The sequence below is a fragment of the Ranitomeya variabilis genome, chromosome 4, assembly GCF_051348905.1.
Source record: "Ranitomeya variabilis isolate aRanVar5 chromosome 4, aRanVar5.hap1, whole genome shotgun sequence".
Taxonomy (NCBI): domain Eukaryota; kingdom Metazoa; phylum Chordata; class Amphibia; order Anura; family Dendrobatidae; genus Ranitomeya; species Ranitomeya variabilis.
Window position 1 is genome coordinate 197,606,202 of NC_135235.1, and position 23,631 is coordinate 197,629,832.

Genomic DNA, 23,631 nt, shown 5'->3' on the forward strand with positions numbered 1-23,631 from the left:
TAGTAAAGTAGCTTGAATGAGGAAGAAGCCATGCTGTGTTTATTCAGTGCCGAAATTATTTACTTACATTTTTGACATTTCTCATTCTTCTGGACACGAACCACATGCAGTTGAGCAGACCATTTTCGTTCCAATTCACTTGCCATTACTTGGGTTGAAATAATCCCAATCTAAGGCTGGTTTTGAGAAATACAATGATTTCCATAAGTGTCTGGATTATAATTTCATCCGTGCTTGGTCAGGTCAGTTTTTAAAAAACAAAACAAAAAAGACTTGGACATATGACCAGCCCTATCTACTACGAGTTCTATCACAGGTGGAACTTGTGCGTGAAAAGTGGACTTTTGGATGAGCCCGAAAGTGGATGTTTTGTTTTATCTTGATGGCGTTGGCAACTTCCTACTGAAATTTCTATAATGCCAAGAACTGTAGCCCTCCTCCCCCTGATTGTAAAGGAATGAGAGTATGTGACACTTGTGGATCATGGACGCACTGCACAACGTGCTGGGCTTACCCTCGTGGGGCGTAACTAAGCAGCTACCTGGTTTTCACTGGAGCCTCTGATGGTGAGATCAGGCTTGTGTGGCAGGTAGCTGCCAGGTACCACTCCACGGAAGTTTCAGGAGCAGTAGCAGCTGAATCCAAAGGTCAGAGACATTGGTTCTGGATAGAAGACAGGACAGCCGCTGGTACTGGTACAAACTGTGCAGCTCTGGATAGCAAACAAGATGGCCACTGGTACAGACTGTGCGGCTCTGGGTAGCAGACAAGAAGGCCAATGACACAGACTGTGCGGCTCTGGGTAGCAGACAAGATGGCCAATAGCGCAGACTGCGTGGCTCTGGATAGCAGACAGGACGGCTACTGGTACTGAAACAGACTGTGCTGCTCTGGATAGCAGACAAGATGGCCACTGGTACTGGTGCAGACTGTGCACCTCTGGGTAGCAGACACAATGGCCACTGGTACAGACTGTATGGCTCTGGATAGCAGACAGGAAGGCTACTGGTACTGATACAGACTGTGCGGCTCTGGATAGCAGTCAAGATGGCCACGGGTACTGGTACAACCTGTACAGCTCTGGGTAGCAGACAGGATGGCCACTGGTACAGACTGTATGGCTCTGGATAGCAGACAGGACGACCACTGGCACAGACTATATGGCTTTGGATGACAGACAGGACCACCACTGGTACAGACTGTGCGGCTCTGGATAGCAGACAAGATGGCCAATGGCACAGACTGTGCAGCTCTGGGTAGCAGACAAGATGGCCAATGACACAGACTGTGCGGCTCTGGATAGTAAACAGGACGGACACTGGTACAGACTGTGTGGCTCTGGATAGCAGCCAGGATGGCCACTGGTACTGGTACAGACTGTGCGGCTCTGGGGAGCAGACAGGACGGTCACTAGTACTAGTACAGACTGCGTGGCTCTGGAGAGAAGACAGGTCAGGTATGGAAGATACTGGTTAGACAACACTGGATCAGGGACAGAAAAAGCGGACAAGGGGACATAGCAGCAGATGTTGCTCAGGCACCTCCCAACAGGTGGAGGTGCTTAAGTAGTAAGTGTCTCCCAGCTATTGGCTGGGGACACATTAGAAGAGTGTGCACTGTCTCTGTAAGAGACAAGGAATGTGTGCACACTAAGAGCACTACCAGAAGACCTGCTTGGTGTGCACAGGCCCTGGGGCGTGGGAGTAGAGACAGGAGACGCATAAGGGTGGCTAGGGCAGTGAGTGAGTCAGCGTCCCTCCCGGGGGAGGGGAGCAGAGACACACAGGGATGCCGGCTCTACAGAGTGTAAACACTGGGCATGGCGGTCTCCATCTACAGTGCTTCCAATTTAATGAGTTAACACCCTTCCCTTCTGTACCCTTTTCAGTATAGGCGCTGAGCGTGTTTAGTGCATCTGCAGGCACAAGATATGTTGCTGCCTGTATCTGCACTTGCACTAAACACATTCAGCATCTGGACAGAAGTGGATGCAGCTGAGCAAGCAGTCACTGGGGTAAATCAGCTGGAGCTATGTATACAGAGATTGTCGATTCCAGTGTTTTATCCCTTATGCAACAATTGGGCTTAAACTTAAAGGAAATGTGTAAGCAAAACATAACATTGTTTAAATCGTGTTTTTCTGTTAAATATATTTTTTTATTTTGGTAATGTTTTTTTCCATCAATCTTTATTTGTTATTATTATTTTCTTACGTATTAGTCCATTTTTATGCTATTTTTTCACATTATTTATTAAAAATAAATTACGGTAAGTTTTTTATTAAATATAAAAATTAGAAAGCTTGGAATTTTCACATATGCATGCATCTAATGCAAAATCTGATTGAAAGAATAGGTGATTTTCAAACCTCTTTAATCCTTTAGAGAATGAACATTACACTTTGTGTCCCAGTAGTGTGTGTGCAGCATTATTTTGACTGTGTGGCTTGTTAAGAGTTATTTTTGCACCTTTCAAGAAAACATGTATATTCCCTAAAGAATAGAAAAACACAGCTTGCATCATCATTTTCTCTCCATTGCTGATATGAATCAGACAGATCATTTTACAAACAAGTCCTATAGTCTACAACAAATTCCCATTGATCTGCTGACATTTAAAAAGAATCCTTTACCAAAAAGTCTTTGTTCTGTGTGTGTATAATGCATTTGTAGAATTGATTTTCACTTTTTTGCTATTAAAAGGGTTGTCCTTTTTTGCACAAAATTGCTCCACGGTCAGAAAATGCTTTATAATAACAAAATAAGCATTGACCTGTTCCTGCCCTGGTCACCCCAGCTCTGCGTCTCTGCTGCTCCCTGCCGGTCTTTGTTTATAGGGCTGATGGGATGGAGTTGAAGACATTTTAATGTTTTACCAATAATAAATTGGTGGTATAGATATATTTTTAGACTACAACTAGACATTTGGGTAATTATGTGTTGTATGGTGTTAATTGATGAAGATCCTATCTGTAACAGATCATGATTGGTTATATGGCTGTCGGGGGTATCAATTTGAGAATTCGAGTTCTTTAAATATACCGTATTTTTCGGACTATAAGACGCACCGTACCATAAGACGCACCCCAAATTTGGGGTGAAAATTGCAGGAAAAAAGATTTTTTATAAGATGGGGGTCCGTCTTATTGTCCGAATTTAAGATCTCTTACCTGAGGGCAGGCAGTGGCAGAACAGGGTCACAGGAGGCATGGTGGTGGCAGAGGTGAGGTGATGCTGAGTTGCGGTGGGCGGAACGGCGTGCACCTGAGCAGGGTCCCATCCTGCTTAGGTGGGCGACGCCATGGCCTGGTGTCCATGGGGAGGTTGCGGCAGTGCCGTGGTGGCGGCAGATGTGCGGTCACTTCCTCAGGTGGCGGCGGCCAGGGTCCCTTCCACATTTGATGTGACGCCACGGCAGTATTGAAGGAGAGCAGCAGAGCTGGGTGAGTCACGGTTTTCCTGGAGGCGGCGGGCTTACCGTCATTGTGATGGCAACAGAGGTGCGGGGATGATGTGGTGCGGTGAGAGGTATGGCGTGAGCAGGGTCTCGTCCACATTTGAGGTGAATCCGTGGCCCGGTATTGAAGGAGAGCAGCAGAGCTGGGTGAGCTACGGTTTTCCCGGTGGCGGCGGCCATCTTTCTGAGGCCGTGCGTGCGCAGATTCAGTACTCTGCTTCCCAGGGCTTCAGGAAAATGGCCGCGGGAGGCCGCGCGTGCGCAGATGGAGATCGCGGTGGCCATTTTCCTGAAGCCAAGATCTCAATCTGCAAACTCGGCTTCAGGAAAATGGCCGCCGCGATCTCCATCTGCGCATGCGCGGCCTCCCGCGGCCATTTTCCTGAAGCCCCAGGAAGCAGAAAACTCAATCTGCGCACGCGCGGCCTCAGGAAGATGGCCGCCGCCACCGGGAAAACCGTAACTCACCCAGCTCTGCTGCTCTCCTTCAATACCGGGCCGCGAATTCACCTCAAATGTGGACAAGACCCTGCTCACACCATACCGCTCACCGCACCACATCGTCCCCGCACCTCTGTCGCCGCCACAATGCCGGTAAGCCTGCGTTCCAACTATAAGACGCACCCCCCATTTTCCTCACAATTTTTTGGGGAAAAAGTGCGTCTTATAGTCGGAAAAATATGGTAAATCTAATCTGCAGCTTTGCCTTTCTGTACTGGCATTGATAAATGCTACATAGGCTATTAAATACATAACAAAAAAAAGATTTCTTGGCACCGGAAAATGGAGATTATCCCCTGCCATTTATTTTCTCCTGGGAAATAACTTATTATCAAGAAAACGATGCACATCTTGATGCAATTGCAATATTGTCTAGGTTCTGGGAAATTCTACAAGTCACAAAAGAAAAGGAAATCTTTAGAATTTGGCAGCATTACCATTTCACTCATTGCAGATGTTAGATATGTCTACATTAGCATATGGTGTGTAGAAAAGTAATTTATCTAAATCAGGAGTGTCAGACTCATTTTCACCAAGGGCCACATCCACATTATGGTTGCCTTCAAATGGCCGCTTGTAATTGTAAGGGCTCATGTAGACGTTCGTGCAACATGGGACGAACACGGACTGCAATGCACAGACTGGCCATTGGCTATAAGAGAGCTGTACCTGGGAAGTAGGGATATAAGACAGCTGTCCCTGGATAGTTGGGCTAAGAGAGCTGTCATTAAGTAGTTGGGCTAAGAGAGTTGTTTCTGAGTAGTAGGACTATTAATTCTATTCCTGGACAGTAGGGCTAAAAGTGCTGACCCTGGATAGTAGGGTTAAGAGAGCTGTTCCTGGGTAGTAGAGCTAAGAGAGCTGTCCCTGGGTAGTAAGGCTAAAAGAGCTGTCCCTGGGTAGTACAGCTAAGAGATTTGTCCTTGGGTAGTAGGGCTAAGAGAGTTGTCCCTGGGTATTAGAGCTAAGAGAGCTGTCCCTGGGTAGTAGGGCTAAGAGAGCTATCCCTGGGTAGCAGGACTAAGAGAGCTGTCCCTGGGTAGTAGGGCTAAGAGAGCTGTCCCTGGGTAGCAGGACTAAGAGAGTTGTCCCTGGGTAGTAGGGCTAAGAGACCTGTCCCTGGGTATTAGGGCTAAGAGAGCTATCCCTAGGTAGCATGACTAAGAGAGCTGTCCCTGGGTTGTAGGGCTAAGAGCGCTGTCCCTGGGTAGTAGGGCTAAGAGAGCTGTCCCTAGGTAGTAGGGCTAAGAGAGCTGTCCCTGGGTAGTAGAGCTAAGAGAGTTGTCCCTGGGTATTAGAGCTAAGAGAGTTGTCCCTGGGTAGTTGGGCTAAGAGAGTTATCCCCGTGTAGTAGGGCTAAGAGCTCTGTCCCTATGTAGTAGGGCTAAAAGAGATGTCCCTAGGTAGTAGGGCTAAGAGAGCCATCCCCGGGTAGTAGGGCTAAGAGAGCTGTCCCTGGGTAGTAGGGCTAAGAGACCTGTCCCTGGGTAGTAGGGCTAAGAGAGCTGTCCCTGGGTATTAGAGCTAAGGGAGTTGTCCCTGGGTAGTAGGGCTAAGAAAGTTATCCCTGGGTAGTAGGGCTAAGAGAGCTGTCCCTGGGTATTAGGGCTAAGAGTGCTGTCCCTGGGTAGCAGGACTAAGAGCTGTCCCTGGGTAGCAGGATTAAGAGAGCTGTCCCTGGGTAGTACAGCTAAGAGAGCTGTCCCTGGATAGCAGGACTAAAAGAGTTTTCTCTGGGTAGTAGGGCTAAGAGAGTTGTCCCTGGGTAGTACAGCTAAGAGAGTTGTCCCTGGGTAGTAGGGCAGGGCTAAGAGAGTTGTCTCTGGGTATTACAGCTAAGAGAGTTGTCCCTGGGTAGTAGGGCTAAGAGAGCTGTCTCTGGGTAGTAGGGCTAAGAGCTGTCTCTGGGTATTAGAGCTAAGAGAGTTGTCCCTGGGTAGTAGGGCTAAGAGAGCTGTCCCTGGGTAGCAGGACTAAGAGAGCTGTCCCTGGGTAGCAGGACTTAGAGAGCTGTCCCTGGGTAGTACAGCTAAGACAGCTGTCCCTGGGTAGCAGGACTAAGAGAGTTTTCCCTGGGTAGTAGGGCTAAGAGAGCTGTCCCTGGGTAGTAGGGCTAAGAGAGTTGTCCCTGGGTAGGGCTACAAGAGCGGTTTCTGAATAATGGGGATAAGAACTGTGCCAGACCTCAGAGTCCAAGATGGACTGCTCTTTATGCTAAGTACTAACTTAATGACTGCGCTTGTGCAGCACCCACTAGGGCTGTGGGGCACTCGGAACCGGGTCGGATGGTTCTTAAAGGGGTGGTCATGGCAGCGGTGACCCTGGGAGCGCAATAAAAGGAAATGAGGGAAAGTTGATGATAAAGTTTGTAGGGGATAAAGGGGAAATGTTCTTGACGCCACCTGTGGTACTCGGCCAGGGATGGCCAATGCTGCTAAAAGGGACCACTGGGGCTGATGGTGTTGCAGCAGAGTTGGTATATCTCCCCACAGGTAGAGCTTAGTCCCCAGGGCAGTTAAAGGTGATTTGTAAAGTTCTGATGGTGGTAGTGGTGCAGGGCAGGCGTCGGAGGAAAGAATTGAGAGGACACAGCAAGATGCAGTTTTCACATTTCACTTACAGTTCAGATGTTATTCCCCAGATGGGGTGCTGTGTCCTCCAGGCTAATGGTCCAGGAAACTCTCCAGTTACTTGGGGCACCTGTCCAGAACCCCCTTTTTATATGCCTTTCCTGGCCGTCTCACAGTGCTGGCTGCCTCTTCTCCTGTCCTGCACTTCACACCCAGTGTCCCGAGCCGGTAGATGCGGGTCTTGTCGGACGACGTCTTCACTGCCCCCTTGACCCTCAGTGTCCACCTTTTCAGCGAAGTAGGTGAGATTGGCTGCCGTTCTTACAGACACGACAGCCTATGGGTTCCTAGTTGAGACCTGTAGTTCTTCCACTAGATTAGGGGCCGGTTCCCTTTACTGCAACCTGGTCCCTCCACGTGATGCTGGTCAGGCTGGATGCAGGCCCCACGGGCGGCTTCTGCACTTCCCATGCCCCTAGGACCCTTTCTTCTTCCTGGGAGCTTCTCTCCCTTCTTTTCTCACTTTCATGCTGGGAGGAGCTCCTACCACCTCCAGTCCCCAGCTTCAGCTCACTCTCACACGTCTGCTCTCTTCTCTTGCCTCCCACAAACTGCTCAACTCCTCCCTCCTGTCTCCCCTGACAACTCCACACTCTCCACCCACATCTTCTACCTAATCACTCCTTGACCTGGGCAGATCTAGTGTTGGGTGTAAGTGTTAGGGTCCTGTACAGTGTCCCCTCCTTACCAGAGAGTTGGGGTACCACACCTCTGGCTGAGATGCGGTACCTCTGTGGCAACTGGACCTTCAGAGGCACCACACTTGCTCTGATTCAAAGATGGAACCACACATGCTGGCTGACTGAGGTCACTGCATTCACTGTTTTTGCTGGCTGACTGCATTCACGTTGTTCACTGTATTGGATGACTGCGTTCACTATTTGTGCAGGCTGACTGCATTCACTCTTTGTGCTGACCGACTGCATTCACTGTTTGTATTGGATGACTGCATTCACTCTTTTTGTGCTGGCTGACTGCGTTCATGGCATTCACCTTTTGTGATGGCTGACTATATTCACCATTTGTGCTGGCTGACTGCGTTCATGGCATTCACCTTTTGTGATGGCTGACTATATTCACCATTTGTGCAGGCTGACTGCTATCACTGCGATCACCATCTGTGCAGGCTGATTGTTCTTGCTTCACACATTGTTCACTCACAAAGATGGCACTCACTAATTGTGCTGGCTCTGCCCCCTCTTTTTACCTTTCGTGTCATTATGTCTGATTCCAAAATCGCATCAGCTCCCTGTGCCAGCTCTGCCCCCTCTGCTAAGCCCTGGCTGTGTTACCATAAAAGGTAGCCAGTACTTAGTACACGGGGTTGAGTTGGCACAGGGGGGTGAGTGCCATCTTAGATTCTGAGTTATGGCACCGATTGACTATCCATATGGGAGAAAGTGGAGAACTGGTCCTCCTGTGTCCTGACCTCGTGAGCCACAGAAAATGACATGGTGGGCCAGATTTGGCCTGCTGGCCTTGAATTTGACACCTCTGGTCTAAAATAAGTTTTCAGAAAATCTTTTCTGATCCGATCTGTTTCATCTATTAGAATGACACAAATGCTTAGAATTCTGGTAAGAAAGTTAGCATATTAGAAATTAAAGGGGAACTTTCACTGGAATTTTTTGTTTAAACTGGGTACCTTCTTCAATTGGTGCCCCTCCACTGATTCTGGAAATTTTTTTCTTTTTCTTCTGTGCCCCTCTACTCCAAAGTTACGCCCCCCAGTAATAATGGTGCACATTTTTCCTTCAGCGAACTGGGCGTATACCACGGAAGTTCTCTGTAGTCCTTTTGCTTTTTGCCCTCTGCCGCTGTCCAATCAAAACATGGTGACACCCACAGAGAAGTTCTGTGTTATAAGCTCAGTTGAAGGGAAAATTTTCATCTTTATTACTAGGGGGTATAACTTTGGAACAGAAGCAAAAGAAAAACTGTTCCGGAATCAGTGGAAAAGTGGCAATTGGAGGAGGTACCAAGGTTAAATAAAAAATCAAGTTATTACTCCTCTTTAAAGAGGTTCTCCATTTTGGACAATCCATACTTGTTAGAGAAGTGTCTTGACAACAAATTACAAGTTACAAAATGTCCTACTGGGAGATCCGTTATATTCTATGGAAAATACTGGTAGTAATTGCTTAATTTTCCTGCAGCGTCATCAATGAGGCATGCGGAAACAGGTAGCAGAGGTACTGGAAGTCGCAGGCTGCCAGCAGACCTGGAAACTACAAATAGGTAGCAGAGGTACTGGAAGCTGCAGGCAGACAGGAGACATCCTGGAGACTACAGACAGGACTCTGGAACGCTAAAGTCTTAATACCAAAACACAGCTTTATATAGGCTCAGGCAGATGATCACATGGGATCATGCTGGGCCATGTTTAAAGCCCGATATGGAGCACAACAGAGTCTAGCAGACTGGGGTGAGGGAATCAAAGCCTGTATCTGGGACAGGTGCGTAACACCATCTCTTTAGTACCTAAATTTTCCAGCAAGGTATATGGAAAACATTTTTTAAATTGGACAACTGCTTTAAGTAACTATGCACTTCCAAAGGTGAACTCATATTTTAATTTTCCATAATGGGAGGTCATTTCTGGAGACACTCATCTGACATAACACCTCATACGCAAGTCATAAAACATTGAGAGACTGGAATAATGAGAGGAACGCCAGATAGAAGGAAAATCCTAGCTCATTTAGTCATCATGGAGAGAACGGTATCTCTGCTTACTATCCTCTGTATCTGAGCTCTCAGAGAAATGTCACTGATCTTGCAGGTGGTGACTGGTGATGATTATCTCCTCAGCTCCCTCTGTAGGGTGTCATAGACGGCTCAGTAGTTATCTTTTTATTATCTTGTTTGCTTTATTGTATGTTTTCCAGTTATATGATTATATATTTGTTTTCAGCTTCTTTTCCTTTTTTTGCTATGACTCCTGTCTTTTTTATCTCATGGAATTTTTTCTGTCTTTCTTGTAGCAAGAAAAGTTGGGAGATATCTGTTTCTCTCTGAGATACGTGCCCACCGCAGGGAAACTTACTGTGATTGTCTTAGAGGCCAAAAATCTTAAAAAGATGGACGTAGGAGGACTTTCAGGTATGCTGAAACAAATCAGTATGAAGAAACTAATTTTGTAACAAAACCCTTTACAGTCCATCAAAGAAGTATAATGTGAGACAGATCCAAAGGGTCATGGACGTACCCCATTGACTTTAGAGGGGTTGCCCCATCTTGTCCCACGACTCTGTAAATTACTGGAAACACTTTCTCTTAAGTTTTCAGAACTTCCAGACACGTGACTAAAGAGAGCCATGTAAGTGTAGCTGCCTTTCCATCTTGACGATGATTGATGGGACGCTTTTCTGGAGAATGGTGTAGATACCATCAGTGGACATTTAGGCCATGTCCTAGGGATAACCTCCTATAAGAAAAGACATAATAAACATTCTAATATCAAATGATAGTCTTGGTTCTTACCTCTGTGCTCTGTCTTCACAAATAGCATTATTTTACAATTGATTCTTAGTAACATTTTCTTGAATAATTTTTTTTTATTAGATCCATATGTAAAAATTCATCTGATGCAAAATGGCAAGAGGCTCAAAAAGAAAAAGACAACTATTAAGAAAAATACCCTGAATCCCTATTATAATGAGTCATTCAGTTTTGAAGTTCCTTTTGAACAAATCCAGGTGAGTTATTGTATTGTGCAAAACAGCACTTACTACCTGAAAGTGGAGGTAGATATTCAGCAACATGAATGTGATGAATGTGCAGTATTATCGGGCTGTGGGGTGCTATTTTTAGGCTGGGGGCCAATATCCATGGCCTCTTAGCAGCCTGGGAATACCAGCTCCCAGCTGTCTGCTTTATCTTGGCTGGTTGTCAAACATGGGGGTGACCCCACTCAGTTTTTTCCACCTCTATTCTTGATAACCAGCCATGATAAAGCTGACAGCTGAGGGTTGCGGCCCCCATCTGTCCAATTTGCGTGGCTGATCATCAAAAATACAGGGGAACCTACGCCGTTTTTTAAATTAATTAATTTATTTATAGCACTGTTATTAGCGTCAGCAGGCGTAGGCTGATGGGAGTAGTACTCACATCAGCTGACACCTCTGTGAACGAAGGTAAACATTTTACCTCCGGTCAGGACTGCGGGCTCATGCTGTCATCTGACAGTGTGGGAGCAGGAGCTCTCTGACCGGTGGTAGCAAACTTAATGTCGATCAGAGCCACCAGTGTTTCTTGTGCAGTCATGCAGATGACAGAGCGAGAACCACCCATTATTCGGGGTGCTGAAACCAAACAGTGGGTGTTCAATATCAACCCCAAACTTTACTGTTCGGGTTCGCCCGCCTCTATTAATATGTGCGCATTCTGCCATTTTTTTTCATCCTATATGATTAAAGGCTAAGTTTTAACTTCCTTCCTTTGGTTCTGGAGAACATCACCATTTGGACCACTGAGGACTGTTCACTGGGACTGGAGTGCCGAGTTCCCTTTTCTGTCCCATATGACCAGTGATAAGTCATAGGTGGGGTCCTGTTATAGAATTGGCATAGGATCCAGGATTTCCAATGAGAATACATTGACCCACCCAAGTATTAGTGATACTGTAGAAGTCTTTATTTCCGCATGGATATTACATCTTCTTGTCCTAACGTCTTGATCATTTATAATATCTATATTTTTACTCTGCAGAAAGTGCAGGTGGTTCTTACAGTACTTGATTATGACAAGTTGGGCAAAAACGAAGCTATCGGGAAGATCTTCGTGGGCTGCAATGCTACAGGGACTGAGCTCCGTCATTGGTCCGATATGTTAGCTAATCCCAGGAGGCCTATCGCTCAGTGGCACACTCTACAACCGGAGGAGGAGGTGGACGGCGCCCTTGGAATGAAGACTTCATGATGTCACTTGCTGAGTGTGAATGAGTGGGAGTGTCTGCGGGCGCTGGGTGGTACTTGGGCTCCACGCGCTGCCCTGTGTATATACTTGTTCAAAGCTGTAGCTGTGACATAGCTTTGAGAAACCTCCTGTTTCGTGGTTATTTGTAAATGACTAAAATATTTATGACTTGGCCAAGAGGCAGTATCCTTTTTCAAAATATCTCAGCTGGTTTAATATGAGACCTAAAAAATACTTGAACTGATAATTTAAAAAAAAAAAAAAAGTCTTTTATTATATGTTATAACGCGTAGGGAATTCCTATATGCATTTTTACAACTAAAAAAAATATTTGCAATGTTTGGATTTTAGATACCATATTTGTAGTTTGACCAGGATAGCATTAGAGACTTTGCCTTAAAATTCATATAGGTGAAGTAAAGAAGGTTCTTAGAAATAATTACACAAGCAAATTAGGGAAGCCGTCCTCGGCATGGCTACCATGTGGACTATGGTGATGGCAAGATATTATTTCTTAAGACTTTAATTCCTGCTGCCGAGTAATTGAAAAAAATAATAGCTACATAAAAAGTGACTTTCTAAATTTCCTCCTTTTTTTCCGCAACTTCCTTTTTGATGGCACTTCTTTTGCATGATACTAGGATACTTAAGCGAAGCATCATCCAGGGGCACTGCCTGTCCCCTCCCTGAAATGAAGCATCATCAGTGACCTTTGTTTCAGGGGCTGGACTAATCCTTGAACAATGTGCACAATGACAGTGCGCTCTCTCGCCGGGTCTGATCAGTAGTAAAGAACTGGCAACAGAGCGCACTGTCAGTGTGCATTGTAAGATGAATACCTGGCCACATGTGACATTACTGAGACTAATCCAGCCCTTGAAACGAAGGTCACCAATGATGCAAGTTCCCGTTCTGACTCTTAGTTTGAGTATTCCAGCATGCACTGGGATTGTCAGCTGAAGCATCATCAATAAGGAAGTTCTAAAAAGAAAAAAACAGCTATGGTAGATAGTGTAGTTAGGGAGGGATAGGGAATTTTTAATTAAAGTATATTAGAAAATAGATTAGATTTTGACATTAAATGGACGGGGTTTTAGGAGGAAAATTCACTTGTATTTCGGACACCTTTTAAGTAAATATATAGAAGTTGTCATAGAAAGTTCTATCTGCTACACAAAAGATTGTGGCTCTGCTCTTCACAGACTGGTTTCCCAATTAGTAGTGTTAAAAAAAAAAGTAAGAAAATCTGTTCTGCATTCGAACAGAAATGTGTAAGAACAATTCTGGAATTAAGCTCAGCACTTTAGGTTTTAGTCAGGGGCATTTTGTTACTTAAATGCATGTATTTTTAGCTAAAATTCATTTTTGGAATAGGATTTAATGAAAGGGAAACTATCAGCAGGTTTTTGCTATAGAATCTGAGAGCACCATGATGTAGGGGCTGAGACCCTGATTACAGTGATGTGTCACTTACTAGGCTGTGTGTTTTATCAGCAGGAGGTTATCACTACAGGACTAGGTGTCTCGTGCCTCCTGGTCCCACCAGACCTCAATGAACAATTTGCAGCTTCCTGGCAATTTACATTGTACACAGAAAGCAGCCAATCAGTGATGTGGGCGGGATTATACCGAGCTCAGCATTCCGAGCTCTGCTAGATCTGCAGCAGAGAAAACTGTGATTATCTCACAACTGATGCACCCAGTAATCTAAGGAATACATCACTGGAATCAGTGTTTCTGTCCCTACATCATGCTGCTGACATATTACATAGCATAAACCTGGTGAAATTGTGCATTATAATGAGCTAGTGGTCTGCAAAGTGCCCATATACTGTTCTAGCACAGGGGCCCTTTTCTGTCTGTGTCTGCCTGTGTAAGGACTGTCCATTGAGTCGTAGAGGGAGCTCTAATAAATGGAGGTTGTCATTCAAATAGACGTTTTTGCGACACTAACTAGATGATCAGGAATATGAATTAGTTTTTCATCCCAAAGCATCAAAGTGCATCTTTCTCCATTGTCTCATCTTCTTTCAATAATTAGTAAAAAAGCAATAAAATGATTACAACAGAATCATACACATTATACTATATACTCCATTTTTAATTATCGTGAAGAAGTTTATCCATAGCTGAATTTTCTCCACCTAACATATTATTAGGACACATCCTTCGAAAAAGAGCTATGGTCCATCGTAAGCCCCCCAAAAATGAAAATTCAGTTTGGATTATAGATTGAACCTCCAAAAGCTTCCTCCTTCTAAATCAATATTGCTTGGGGAGGGATACCTAATTTCTATGACTAAAAACAATCTGTTGGGAGGTTTTTGCTATATAATCGGAGAGCAGCATGATATAAGGGCAGAAATCCTGATTCTATTGATGTGTTACTTTCTTAGCTGTGTTTTGCTGTTTCAATAAAATCAGTGTTTTATTACCAGGAGATTATCACTACAGGACTAGATGTTTGGTACCTCCTAGTCCAATCACATCTATCAACAGGAGATTATTACTACAGGACTAAGTGTCTCGTGCCTCCTAGTCCAATCACATCTATCAACAGTACATTATCACTACAGGATTAAGTGTATCGTGCCTCCTAGTCCAATCACATCTATCAACAGGAGATTATCACTACAGGACTAAGTGTCCCGTGCCTCCTAGTCCAATCACATCTATCAACAGGAGATTATCACTACAGGACTAGATGACCCGTGCCTTTTAGTCCAATCAAATCTATCAACAGGAGATTATCACTACAGGACTAAGTGTCTCGTGCCTCCTAGTCCAATCACATCTATCAACAGGAGATTATCACTATAGGACTAAGTGTCTCGTGCCTCCTAGTCCAATAACATCTATCAACAGGAGATTATCACTACAGGGGTAGATGTCTCATGCCTCCTAGTCCAATCCATCTATCAACAGGAGATTATCACTACAGGACTAGATGTCTCATGCCTCCTAATCCAATGACATCTATCAACAGGAGATTATCTCTACAGGACTAGGTGTCACGTTCCTCCTAGTTGAATCACATCTATCAACAGGAGATTACCGCTACAGGACTAAATGTCTCGTGCCTCCTAGTCCAATCAAATCTATCAACAGGAGATTATCACTATAGGACTAAAGGACCCGTCTCACATAGCGAGATCGCTAGTGAGATCGCTGCTGAGTCACAAGTTTTGTGACGCAACAGCGACCTCAGTAGCGATCTCGCTATGTGTGACACGTACCAGCGACCAGGCCCCTGCTGTGAGATCGCTGGTCGTGTCGGAATGGCCTGGACCATTTTTTGGTCGTTGAGGTCCCGCTGACATCGCTGAATCGGTGTGTGTGACACCGATCCAGCGATGTCTTCACTGGTAACCAGGGTAAACATCGGGTTACTAAGCGCAGGGCCGCGCTTAGTAACCCGATGTTTACCCTGGTTACCAGCGTAAATGTAAAAAAAAACAAACAGTACATACTCACCATCTGATGTCCGTCAGGTCCCTTGCCGTCTGCTTCCTGCTCTGACTGAGATCCGGCCGTACAGTGAGAGCACAGCACAGCAGTGACGTCACCGCTGCACTCTGCTCTCACTGTACGGCTGCACTCAGTCAGAGCGGGAAGCAGACGGCAAGGGACCTGACGGACATCAGATGGTGAGTATGTAGTGTTTGTTTTTTTTGGTAACCAGGGTAAACATCGGGTTACTAAGCGCGGCCCTGCGCTTAGTAACCCGATGTTTACCCTGGTTACCCGGGTGCTGCAGGGGGACTTTGGCATCGTTGAAGACAGTTTCAACGATGCCGAAGTCGTTCCCCTGATCGTTGGTCGCTGGAGAGAGCTGTCTGTGTGACAGCTCCCCAGCGACCACACAACGACTTACCAACGATCACGGCCAGGTCGTATCGCTGGTCGTGATCGTTGGTAAATCGCTATGTGAGACGGGGCCTTAAGTGTCTCGTGCCTCCTAGTCCAATCACACCTATCAACAGGAGATTATTACTACCGGACTAAGGGTACTGTCACACAGTGGCACTTTGATCGCTACGACGGTACGATCCGTGACGTTCCAGCGATATCCATACGATATCGCAGTGTCTGACACGCTACTGCGATCAGGGACCCCGCTGAGAATCGTACGTCGTAGCAGATCGTTTGGAACTTTATTTCGTCACTGGATCTCCCGCTGTCATCGTTGGATCGGTGTGTGTGACAGCGATCCAACGATGCGTTCGCTTGTAACCAGGGTAAACATCGGGTTACTAAGCGCAGGGCCGCGCTTAGTAACCCGATGTTTACCGTGGTTACCAGCGTAAAAGTAAAAAAAAAAAAAAACGTACATTCTCACATTCCGGTGTCCGTCAGGTCCCTTGCCGTCTGCTTCCCGCTCTGACTGACTGCCGGCCGGAAAGTAAGAGCAGATCACAGCGGTGACGTCACCGCTGTGATCTGCTTTCACTTTACGGCGGCACTCAGTCAGAGCGGGAAGCAGACGGCAAGTGACCTGAAGGACACCGGAATGTGAGTATGTACGGTTTTTTTTTTTTTACTTTTACGCTGGTAACCAGGGTAAACATCGGGTTACTAAGCGCGGCCCTGCGCTTAGTAACCCGATGTTTACCCTGGTTACCCGGGACCTCGGCATCGTTGGTCGCTGGAGAGCGGTCTGTGTGACAGCTCTCCAGCGACCACACAACGACTTTCCAACGATCACGGCCAGGTCGTATCGCTGGTCGTGATCGTTGGAAAGTTGCAGAGTGTGACAGTACCCTTAGTGTCTCGTGCCTCCTAGTCCAATCACATCTATCAACAGGAGATTACCACTACAGGACTAAGTATCTCGTGCCTCCTAGTCCAATCACACCTATCAACCGGAGATTATCACTACAGGACTAAGTATCTCGTGCCTCCTAGTCCAATCACACCTATCAACAGGAGATTATCACTACAGGACTAAAGGTACCGTCACATTAAGCGACGCTGCAGCGATGATATCGACAACGATGCCGATCGCTGCAGCGTCGCTGTGTGGTCGCTGGAGAGCTGTCACACAGACAGCTCTCCAGCGACCAACGATGCCGGTCCCCGGGTAACCAGGGTAAAGATCGGGTTACTAAGCGCAGGGCCGCGCTTAGTAACCCGATGTTTACCCCAGTTACCATCGTAAATGTAAAAAAAAACAGTACATACTCACCTTCTGATGTCCGTCAGGTCCCTGGCCGTCTGCTTCCCGCACTGACTGTGAGCGCCGGCCGGCCGTAAAGTAAAAGCAGAGCACAGCGGTGACGTCACCGCTGTGCTGTGCTTTACGGCCGGCCGGCGCTCACAGTCAGTGCGGGAAGCAGACGGCCAGGGACCTGACGGACATCAGAAGGTGAGTATGTAGTGTTTTTTTTTACATTTACAATGGTAACCATGGTAAATATCGGGTTACTAAGCGCGGCCCTGCGCTTAGTAACCCGATATTTACCCTGGTTACCATTGTAAAACATTGCTGGCATCGTTGCTTTTGCTGTCAAACACGACGATACACGCCGATCTGAAGACCAAATAAAGTTCTGGACTTTCAGCAACGACCAGCGTTATCACAGCGGGATCCAGATCGCTGCTGCGTGTCAAACACAACGGTATCGCTATCCAGGACGCTGCAACGTCACGGATCGCTGTCGTTATCGTTGCAAAGTCGTTTTGTGTGAAGGTACCTTAAGTGTCTCGTGCCTCCTAGTCCAATCACATCTATCAACAGGAGATTACCACTATAGGACTCGAATTCTTGCGCCTCCTCATCCAATCACATCGCCACTGCTGGATAGCAGCTTTCTGTTACTAAACAGTGTACATGGAAATCTGACAACCAGTGGTGTGGGCGGTGTTACTCAGGGCTCAGCATTCTGAGCTCTGCTAGATCTGCAGTAGAGAAAACTGATTCTATTACTTCTGCTGCACCCAATTAGCTAAGTGACACATCTCTGCAATCAGTGTCTCAGATCCAACATCATGCTGCTCTCAGATTCCATAACCTTCAAAAATATTCCCTTTAAAGAAGGGATATAGTGACCCAAGAGCAACTTTATGGTACATAACCTTGGAAATCCTACAAAATTTAGTTCCTATAAAAACTAAAACAACTCCAGTTCCGAAAAAAAAGGTTTCGCCAAAACATAGTTTTATCAGGAGATTTAGACAACTTATGGATTTATGGTATATAGACACATTCCCTTCTGTCAATAGGAAACTTGTATACAAACTATAATTTTCATTTAACTGAACTAATGGAATAAATGCAGGGATTTAGCCTATTGTTATGTTTACTTATACAAACTCTTTATACTGTACCTGCTACTCACTGCCACTTCCAATAGTGCTATTAATTACAGAAGAGAAACCACTGCAAGGTTTGACGTTAAGAGAGAAAGGATTATGCCTCTTTCTACAGCTGTCAAGGGTATCGTTGTCGGGGGTGTCACCACAATAAATACATTACTACATGGACGTGAAGGAAAGTGTATTGGCTTCCAGATGACTGATTGTGACAATCAACATTCTATTCTGTTTTTTCTTTCTTTTACAGTCAATGGAAAAATAGGACTGTACGGAAACAGTCAAGCACAATATGTTTGAAAGCAGGGAATCTTTACAATGGTCGCGTCCCCACTTGTTGCCTTAGTTACTAAAATGTGCAGATCTTTAAGTGCAAAATATATATATATATACGGTATATATGCTTTGTACCTATATAGCAGATTTTTGCTCTTCTTGATCTCTTTTTTTTGAGACTCCTTTAGATTGTAAGCTCATAAGCAAGGCTGCCATCTGAAATATCTGGGCTCCATACTGAAAAAGGATCAGGACCTCTGAAGGTGCCCATACACCATAGATATGACCAAAAGACAATGGAACCTAAAATTAAATACAGTATTCTAAAGCCCCCCAAACAATTTAGATGATTATGAGCCAAAAGATGGTTGGGCAAAGCATTCGGCTGTCTTCTTTCTCATCTGGCTCTCCCATGATGAGCCCTCCCATGTTCTCGATGAGAAAGCCAATGCCGGACATCTCCAGGGGCAGCTTATAGGGTATCTAGAGAGCAAAAGGATCAGTAGACCAAAATCGGACAAGCCGGATCCATAACTCCTAAACAATTAGTTGTCCATAGCTCCCCATAAAATTAGACCGGTTTGGCCACCAATAGTCTGATGTGATTGAGGGTCCAGACTAGTGACTTGTATAGAGACAAAACTATGTTCGCCATTATTTTATTTGCCTTGGCAGCAGCTGCCTGGCATTGATCACTAAAGTTGAGTTATTCACCAATACGTCCACTTGTTTTTCAGTGGTTTTACCGTTAAGTTTATCGAGTTTACATTTATCTACATTAAGCACCAATTGCCATTTCTCAGCCCAATCATCCATCTTACCCTAATCCCTTTGTAGTATTTTATTATCACTATCATTTATGGAGATGCCCACATGTACATGAGATGGTTTATCGGCACCACCGAAATCTGTTAGTCTTGTCGACTGTTTCTATAGAAAGTGAAAAAGTCCTCTTTTCTAATTGTAGGCAATTCCATATAAACTGGCCTTATTTTACCCATGGGGTCAGTCTATTTAATATGATAGAAATGTGTGTTTTCTGTGGGATGACTATCGGGCAGCAGGTAAGATTACCTGATAGGAGAAAGTGTGCCCCTTTTTTGACCGGGCCTCTAACTGCAATAGTACCTGTAGTGCCCAGATGGCGGCCCTGCTCCGATGGGCAGGGACATCCATACCTCATATATCAGGTATACATTATATTGACTGTGATTTTGCTTGTACTGTACCCTCTGTACTTTTCGAGATTTGAGTATCAAGTTATTGTTCTTTTGCCAATATCAAACATTTGTTATGTGGGACCAAGTTGTACCCAAAACGTTGACTCGTTGTTCATTCCGTGTTTTGCTTCAATGTCGAATATTATTTACAAAAGATTGCAATTATTGGTACAGAAAGTGTAGTGTTTCTATGTGCACTGTCTCCCGATCCACAATATCTGTAAAACCTATCTACCTAGTCAACCTACTGCTCAAACACCATTTTTCATAAAAATAAAATTGGAAAATTCCAATAACTAATGCAAGATCTGAGAAGATGGGACATGACATCACAAACACTGCCCGTGGAATGCCCCAAAAATGAGCACAGATGTCCAGTTTTGAGCTGTCCTGTCCACTTCCATGCATGCCCCGACAATACCGTTTTGTTTTTTTACTCACAGTTCTGGAAAATTCAGGACTACTATCTTTAAGGCCTTTGCTAGGAATAGCAAAGTCTAAGGGGCCGATGTTTCCAACAGAAAACTAAAGCGAAACTCTTTGTGAAGATACAACATTTTTGTCACCAATTCGGTGACTTTTGTAACTTTTACGCCAATTTTGGGCAGCTCCGCCAAACAGAGTGGAGCTGAACGGGGCATGGCTACACCCATTTGTCAAATTAACCAAAAAAGTGGTGGCCTTTTTTACACCAGAAAAGATACTCCAGCCTACAGCTGGAGGCACATTTCTGGTGAGGCACAAGTCACCGAGTACAAAAACCCAGTCTTAATGAATTATAGCCAAACCGTTTTGCCTGGAGTCTTCTTTTATGAACCTGGCCTCGGTTAATGGATCCCAAATTTGGTACCCATTAACATCCATGAGTCTTTATTGAACCTTCCCTTCCAGCCAAGCAAGTTGAGTGGCCTACAATCATGAAGCAACTCAGTTTACGCCACTGAGCTTTATCCAATCATGGGTCTACTGGTACAAGTGGTCCATATGATTGGTTCCTTCATCCATACCCTTCCATAAATGACCATCGAGGTGCACACTGTAGGCACACACAACACCGAGTAGGGATTCTTCATAAATCGGAAATATAAGGTTGTGAATTTGGGATACATTTTGTGTACAGAATTCTGTGGACCAAATTTTTCTCTATTTTGATACTTTAGTACAACATTTTGTCATGATGATATTGTGACACTCCTTTACAAGTTGTCTTACTTATGGACTTTTATGTTTTTGTTTTACTACTCTTACTATGGCACTTGTTTTATGTTTTTTTGTCACTCTTTTTCCCATTTAGCCCTTCTCAATAAAGTAATTGCTTTGGGGGAGGGCGGGAGAGTGATTTTCTTTTGTTCTTATCACAGGTGACACCAGTTCCTACAACCCTTGACCATCCATTAAAAAAAAAAACGTTAATTTTTCTTGTACAAACCTCTTGAAAATCTCAGAAATACACAGCTGCCTAGCATTGTTCATATAAGTTTCTGGAATTAATTCATCCGCAAAATACTTCAATCCACCTGATCTTGTGGCACTGATGCCAGCGGTGCGGAATATATTACATTTCCTAATCAAAGGCTCCGTGGTTGAAACATGGAGATTAAAATGTTTTATGTTCAGTGTTTTTTTACATGCGTTTACTTTGTCATTGGCTTCCTATATGGCGTCTTGCTCTGAAGGCCATGTGTTACAAGTGATTGGCCAAATCATAATATAAGGAATATGCCAACAGAAAGAATCATTCCTGCATCAAGTGGACCATTGTGGATGAAACCAGAGCTTTTTGACCCATCTCTCCTTTCTGTGGTTTTCTTGGAATCCTTCTGTTTTAGCAGTAAAACTGTACTTTATAAAGGTTCCCTTTTGAACATATTTTAATATCAATGTATTTGAATGACACGTTGTCTGTTAATGAATAAATGAAAGCTATATATTTAAAATGTGGTCTCCCATTTTTTTTTGCCACTCTGAGACCTTATTTTTTAACTTGTATCCTGCATTTTTCACCAGATTTCCCCCTCTGCAGGCTCTGTCTCTAATTTTCGGTTGTCTCTGAACTAGTGGGTGGAGACCAGCTTGCTATAATATCTCCCATACACAGTGCACAGAGACATATGGGATTTCTACTCTCCCGCCTCAATGTAGTACATGCTCAGAAGCAGCAGCAGTATGGAGAACATTATAAAACAGTACTGAGCAATGTAGCTGTGAATACTGCACTGCGATAAGCAGCACCCCTGCTCGGTGTGTGTCTTTCCTCTTTTTCACTCTTTTTATAGTCTTCTACTTCCTACTTCTCCCTCTTTCCACCTGTAGACGTCAAAAGACATTCGCTTGTGATGACTTCAGGAGGCAGAGGGGCGGAAAAGTTGGAGTGCCCCCACGTTAAGGGCAATGGGGTACTCGGTACCGGGTCCTTCAGTACTCGATGGGGATGTCACGGTGGCCCGACCCGGCCCGTGGCACTGTGAGGGGCGTCCAATAAATGGCAGAGTGTTTATATGGAAAATGTTCGTGACGCCACCTGTGGTACTTGGTCAGGGTGACCGACGCTGCTTAGGGGTCCACTGGGGTGATGGAATGGCAGCTAGATGGTATACCTTCCCACAGGTGAAGTGTGTCCCCAGGGCTTCCCAGAAGTGTAGATGGTGATGGTGGACGATGTAAGGCGCAGTGAATAACGAGGACACCAAGGTTGCAGTCTCTTTACCTTTTACTGAAGACTTCAGCATCCACAGTCCAGAGTACCAATCACAGGGTAGGCAGAGTCCGGCCGGTCCGAAGGCAAATCCAGAGTTCTCTTATCCAGGTGGAAATCAGTAGCCTTCCTACTAGAGCCTGTGTGTTGTAGTACCTCCCTGCTGAGCACCACGGGATAGTCATCACAACCTTTGTAGATGTTCTAGATGTTATTTCTTCCTCTCTGTCCCCCAGATGGTATGGATAGGACAACCCGTATGACTGATGGCCTGAGGCTTGTTTATAGGGACCCTAGAGACGCCCCGACCCCCACAATTTGCCACTGTGTCTTCTTAGGTTTTAAGGTCGGGCAGCCAGCTTGGAATTGACTGTGCTGCCGGTCTTTTAAGTAATGTGTAGAGTCAATTACTCCCTCGGTGTTCCGGCCACCGGATACGCACCTCAGAAGGAGGCAGCCTCTTACAGGACAGAACTCCTTCTGGTGTTGTCTCCTTGTGCTGTGACTTCGTTTCTCACTCCATGCAACACAATTCCTTTCTTGTCCTTCCTTAGGATGCTGCCGCACGTGGGGCAGGCGCAACTCCGTGTCTTTCTGTCTCGTGCTAGGCCTCTGCCAGGATCCCACCCCTGACAGGGGCCCTCTGTCTGCAGCTCAGATGTTCCTCCTTCCCCCTGTCTGCCTGACAGGTCCTCTCTGGGTCAAACCCAGGCAGCTTCTGACTAACTTTCTATCCAAACCACCAGTTTTACCCTAATGTGAGGAGTGTCCTAATAGATAGAGACAAGGCTCCCCCTGGTGGACTGGAGTGTGAAGTGTGGTGTCTGTTTTGTGATACCTGGAAAGATGAACTCCTTTAGTACCATCAGACGTAATATCACTCCCCCTGGAGGAAGAGCGACATTACTGCAACGACCAGGACTCTGGGGCGCTGCAAAAATGTGTCTCATAAGTGAAGAAAGTAGCATATTTCTCTAATAAGATATATTATAAAACGTCAAACTTTTATGATGCATCTTGTGGATGGGTGATCCTTTTTGATTGTGGGAAAACCCCTTCAAGCATTTCATCAGTATGGCCAACTAGACGGAAACTGGAGGAGGACAACCATAAGGACTGAATCGGTGATGAAACTGAAAGTTGAGCATGAACCTACAGTTCACCAGGGTGTCAACCCAAGCCTTTTTTCAGGTTTGCTGGCCTAAGACTATACGTTCAAGTTAACTGATGGCAATTCTTTTCACTGATGGTCTCTTTACATGTAGGTAATATTCAAAGCGCTTGTACACACTATTATATAGTCAACAGCCATTGTGAATAAGCAGAGCTAAGGTGCGGAGCAGGGCGGAGTCTGCTGGGTTTTTACACCCTTTTACATCCTAGGTGTGATTGAAATTCGGCACATGGTCCACAACATGTCTAGGCTGCAATCTTGTGGGTTCACCAAACTCTTTTCCTTCCTGACCAGGCACAAATGCACTAATGAAGCCTGATAGGGTTCACCCGGCTTCATTGCGTCTGTCCAAGCAGAAATTAAATGTGGTGAATGCGCAAGATTTCAGTTGTGAGCTGTGCACAGAATGGTAATTATACCTAGCAGGGTGTGAACTCAGACAGTTCTATG

The 23,631-nt window shown here is 45.2% G+C and overlaps 1 protein-coding gene across 4 annotated transcripts in view; it reads left to right on the plus strand.

Moving 5' to 3' along the window:
* Positions 1–12,730, plus strand: part of LOC143770190 (synaptotagmin-1-like) — a 261,510-nt gene extending 248,780 nt beyond the window's left edge. For all 4 annotated transcript variants that reach the window (XM_077259562.1, XM_077259563.1, XM_077259564.1 and 1 more), the window contains 3 exons: positions 9,572–9,689; positions 10,152–10,285; positions 11,298–12,730. In XM_077259562.1, coding sequence (XP_077115677.1) covers positions 9,572–9,689; positions 10,152–10,285; positions 11,298–11,507 — 462 coding nt within the window. In that variant the 3' untranslated portion in view covers positions 11,508–12,730. The remainder of the gene's footprint in view (positions 1–9,571; positions 9,690–10,151; positions 10,286–11,297) is intronic.
* The last annotated feature ends 10,901 nt before the right edge of the window (positions 12,731–23,631 follow it).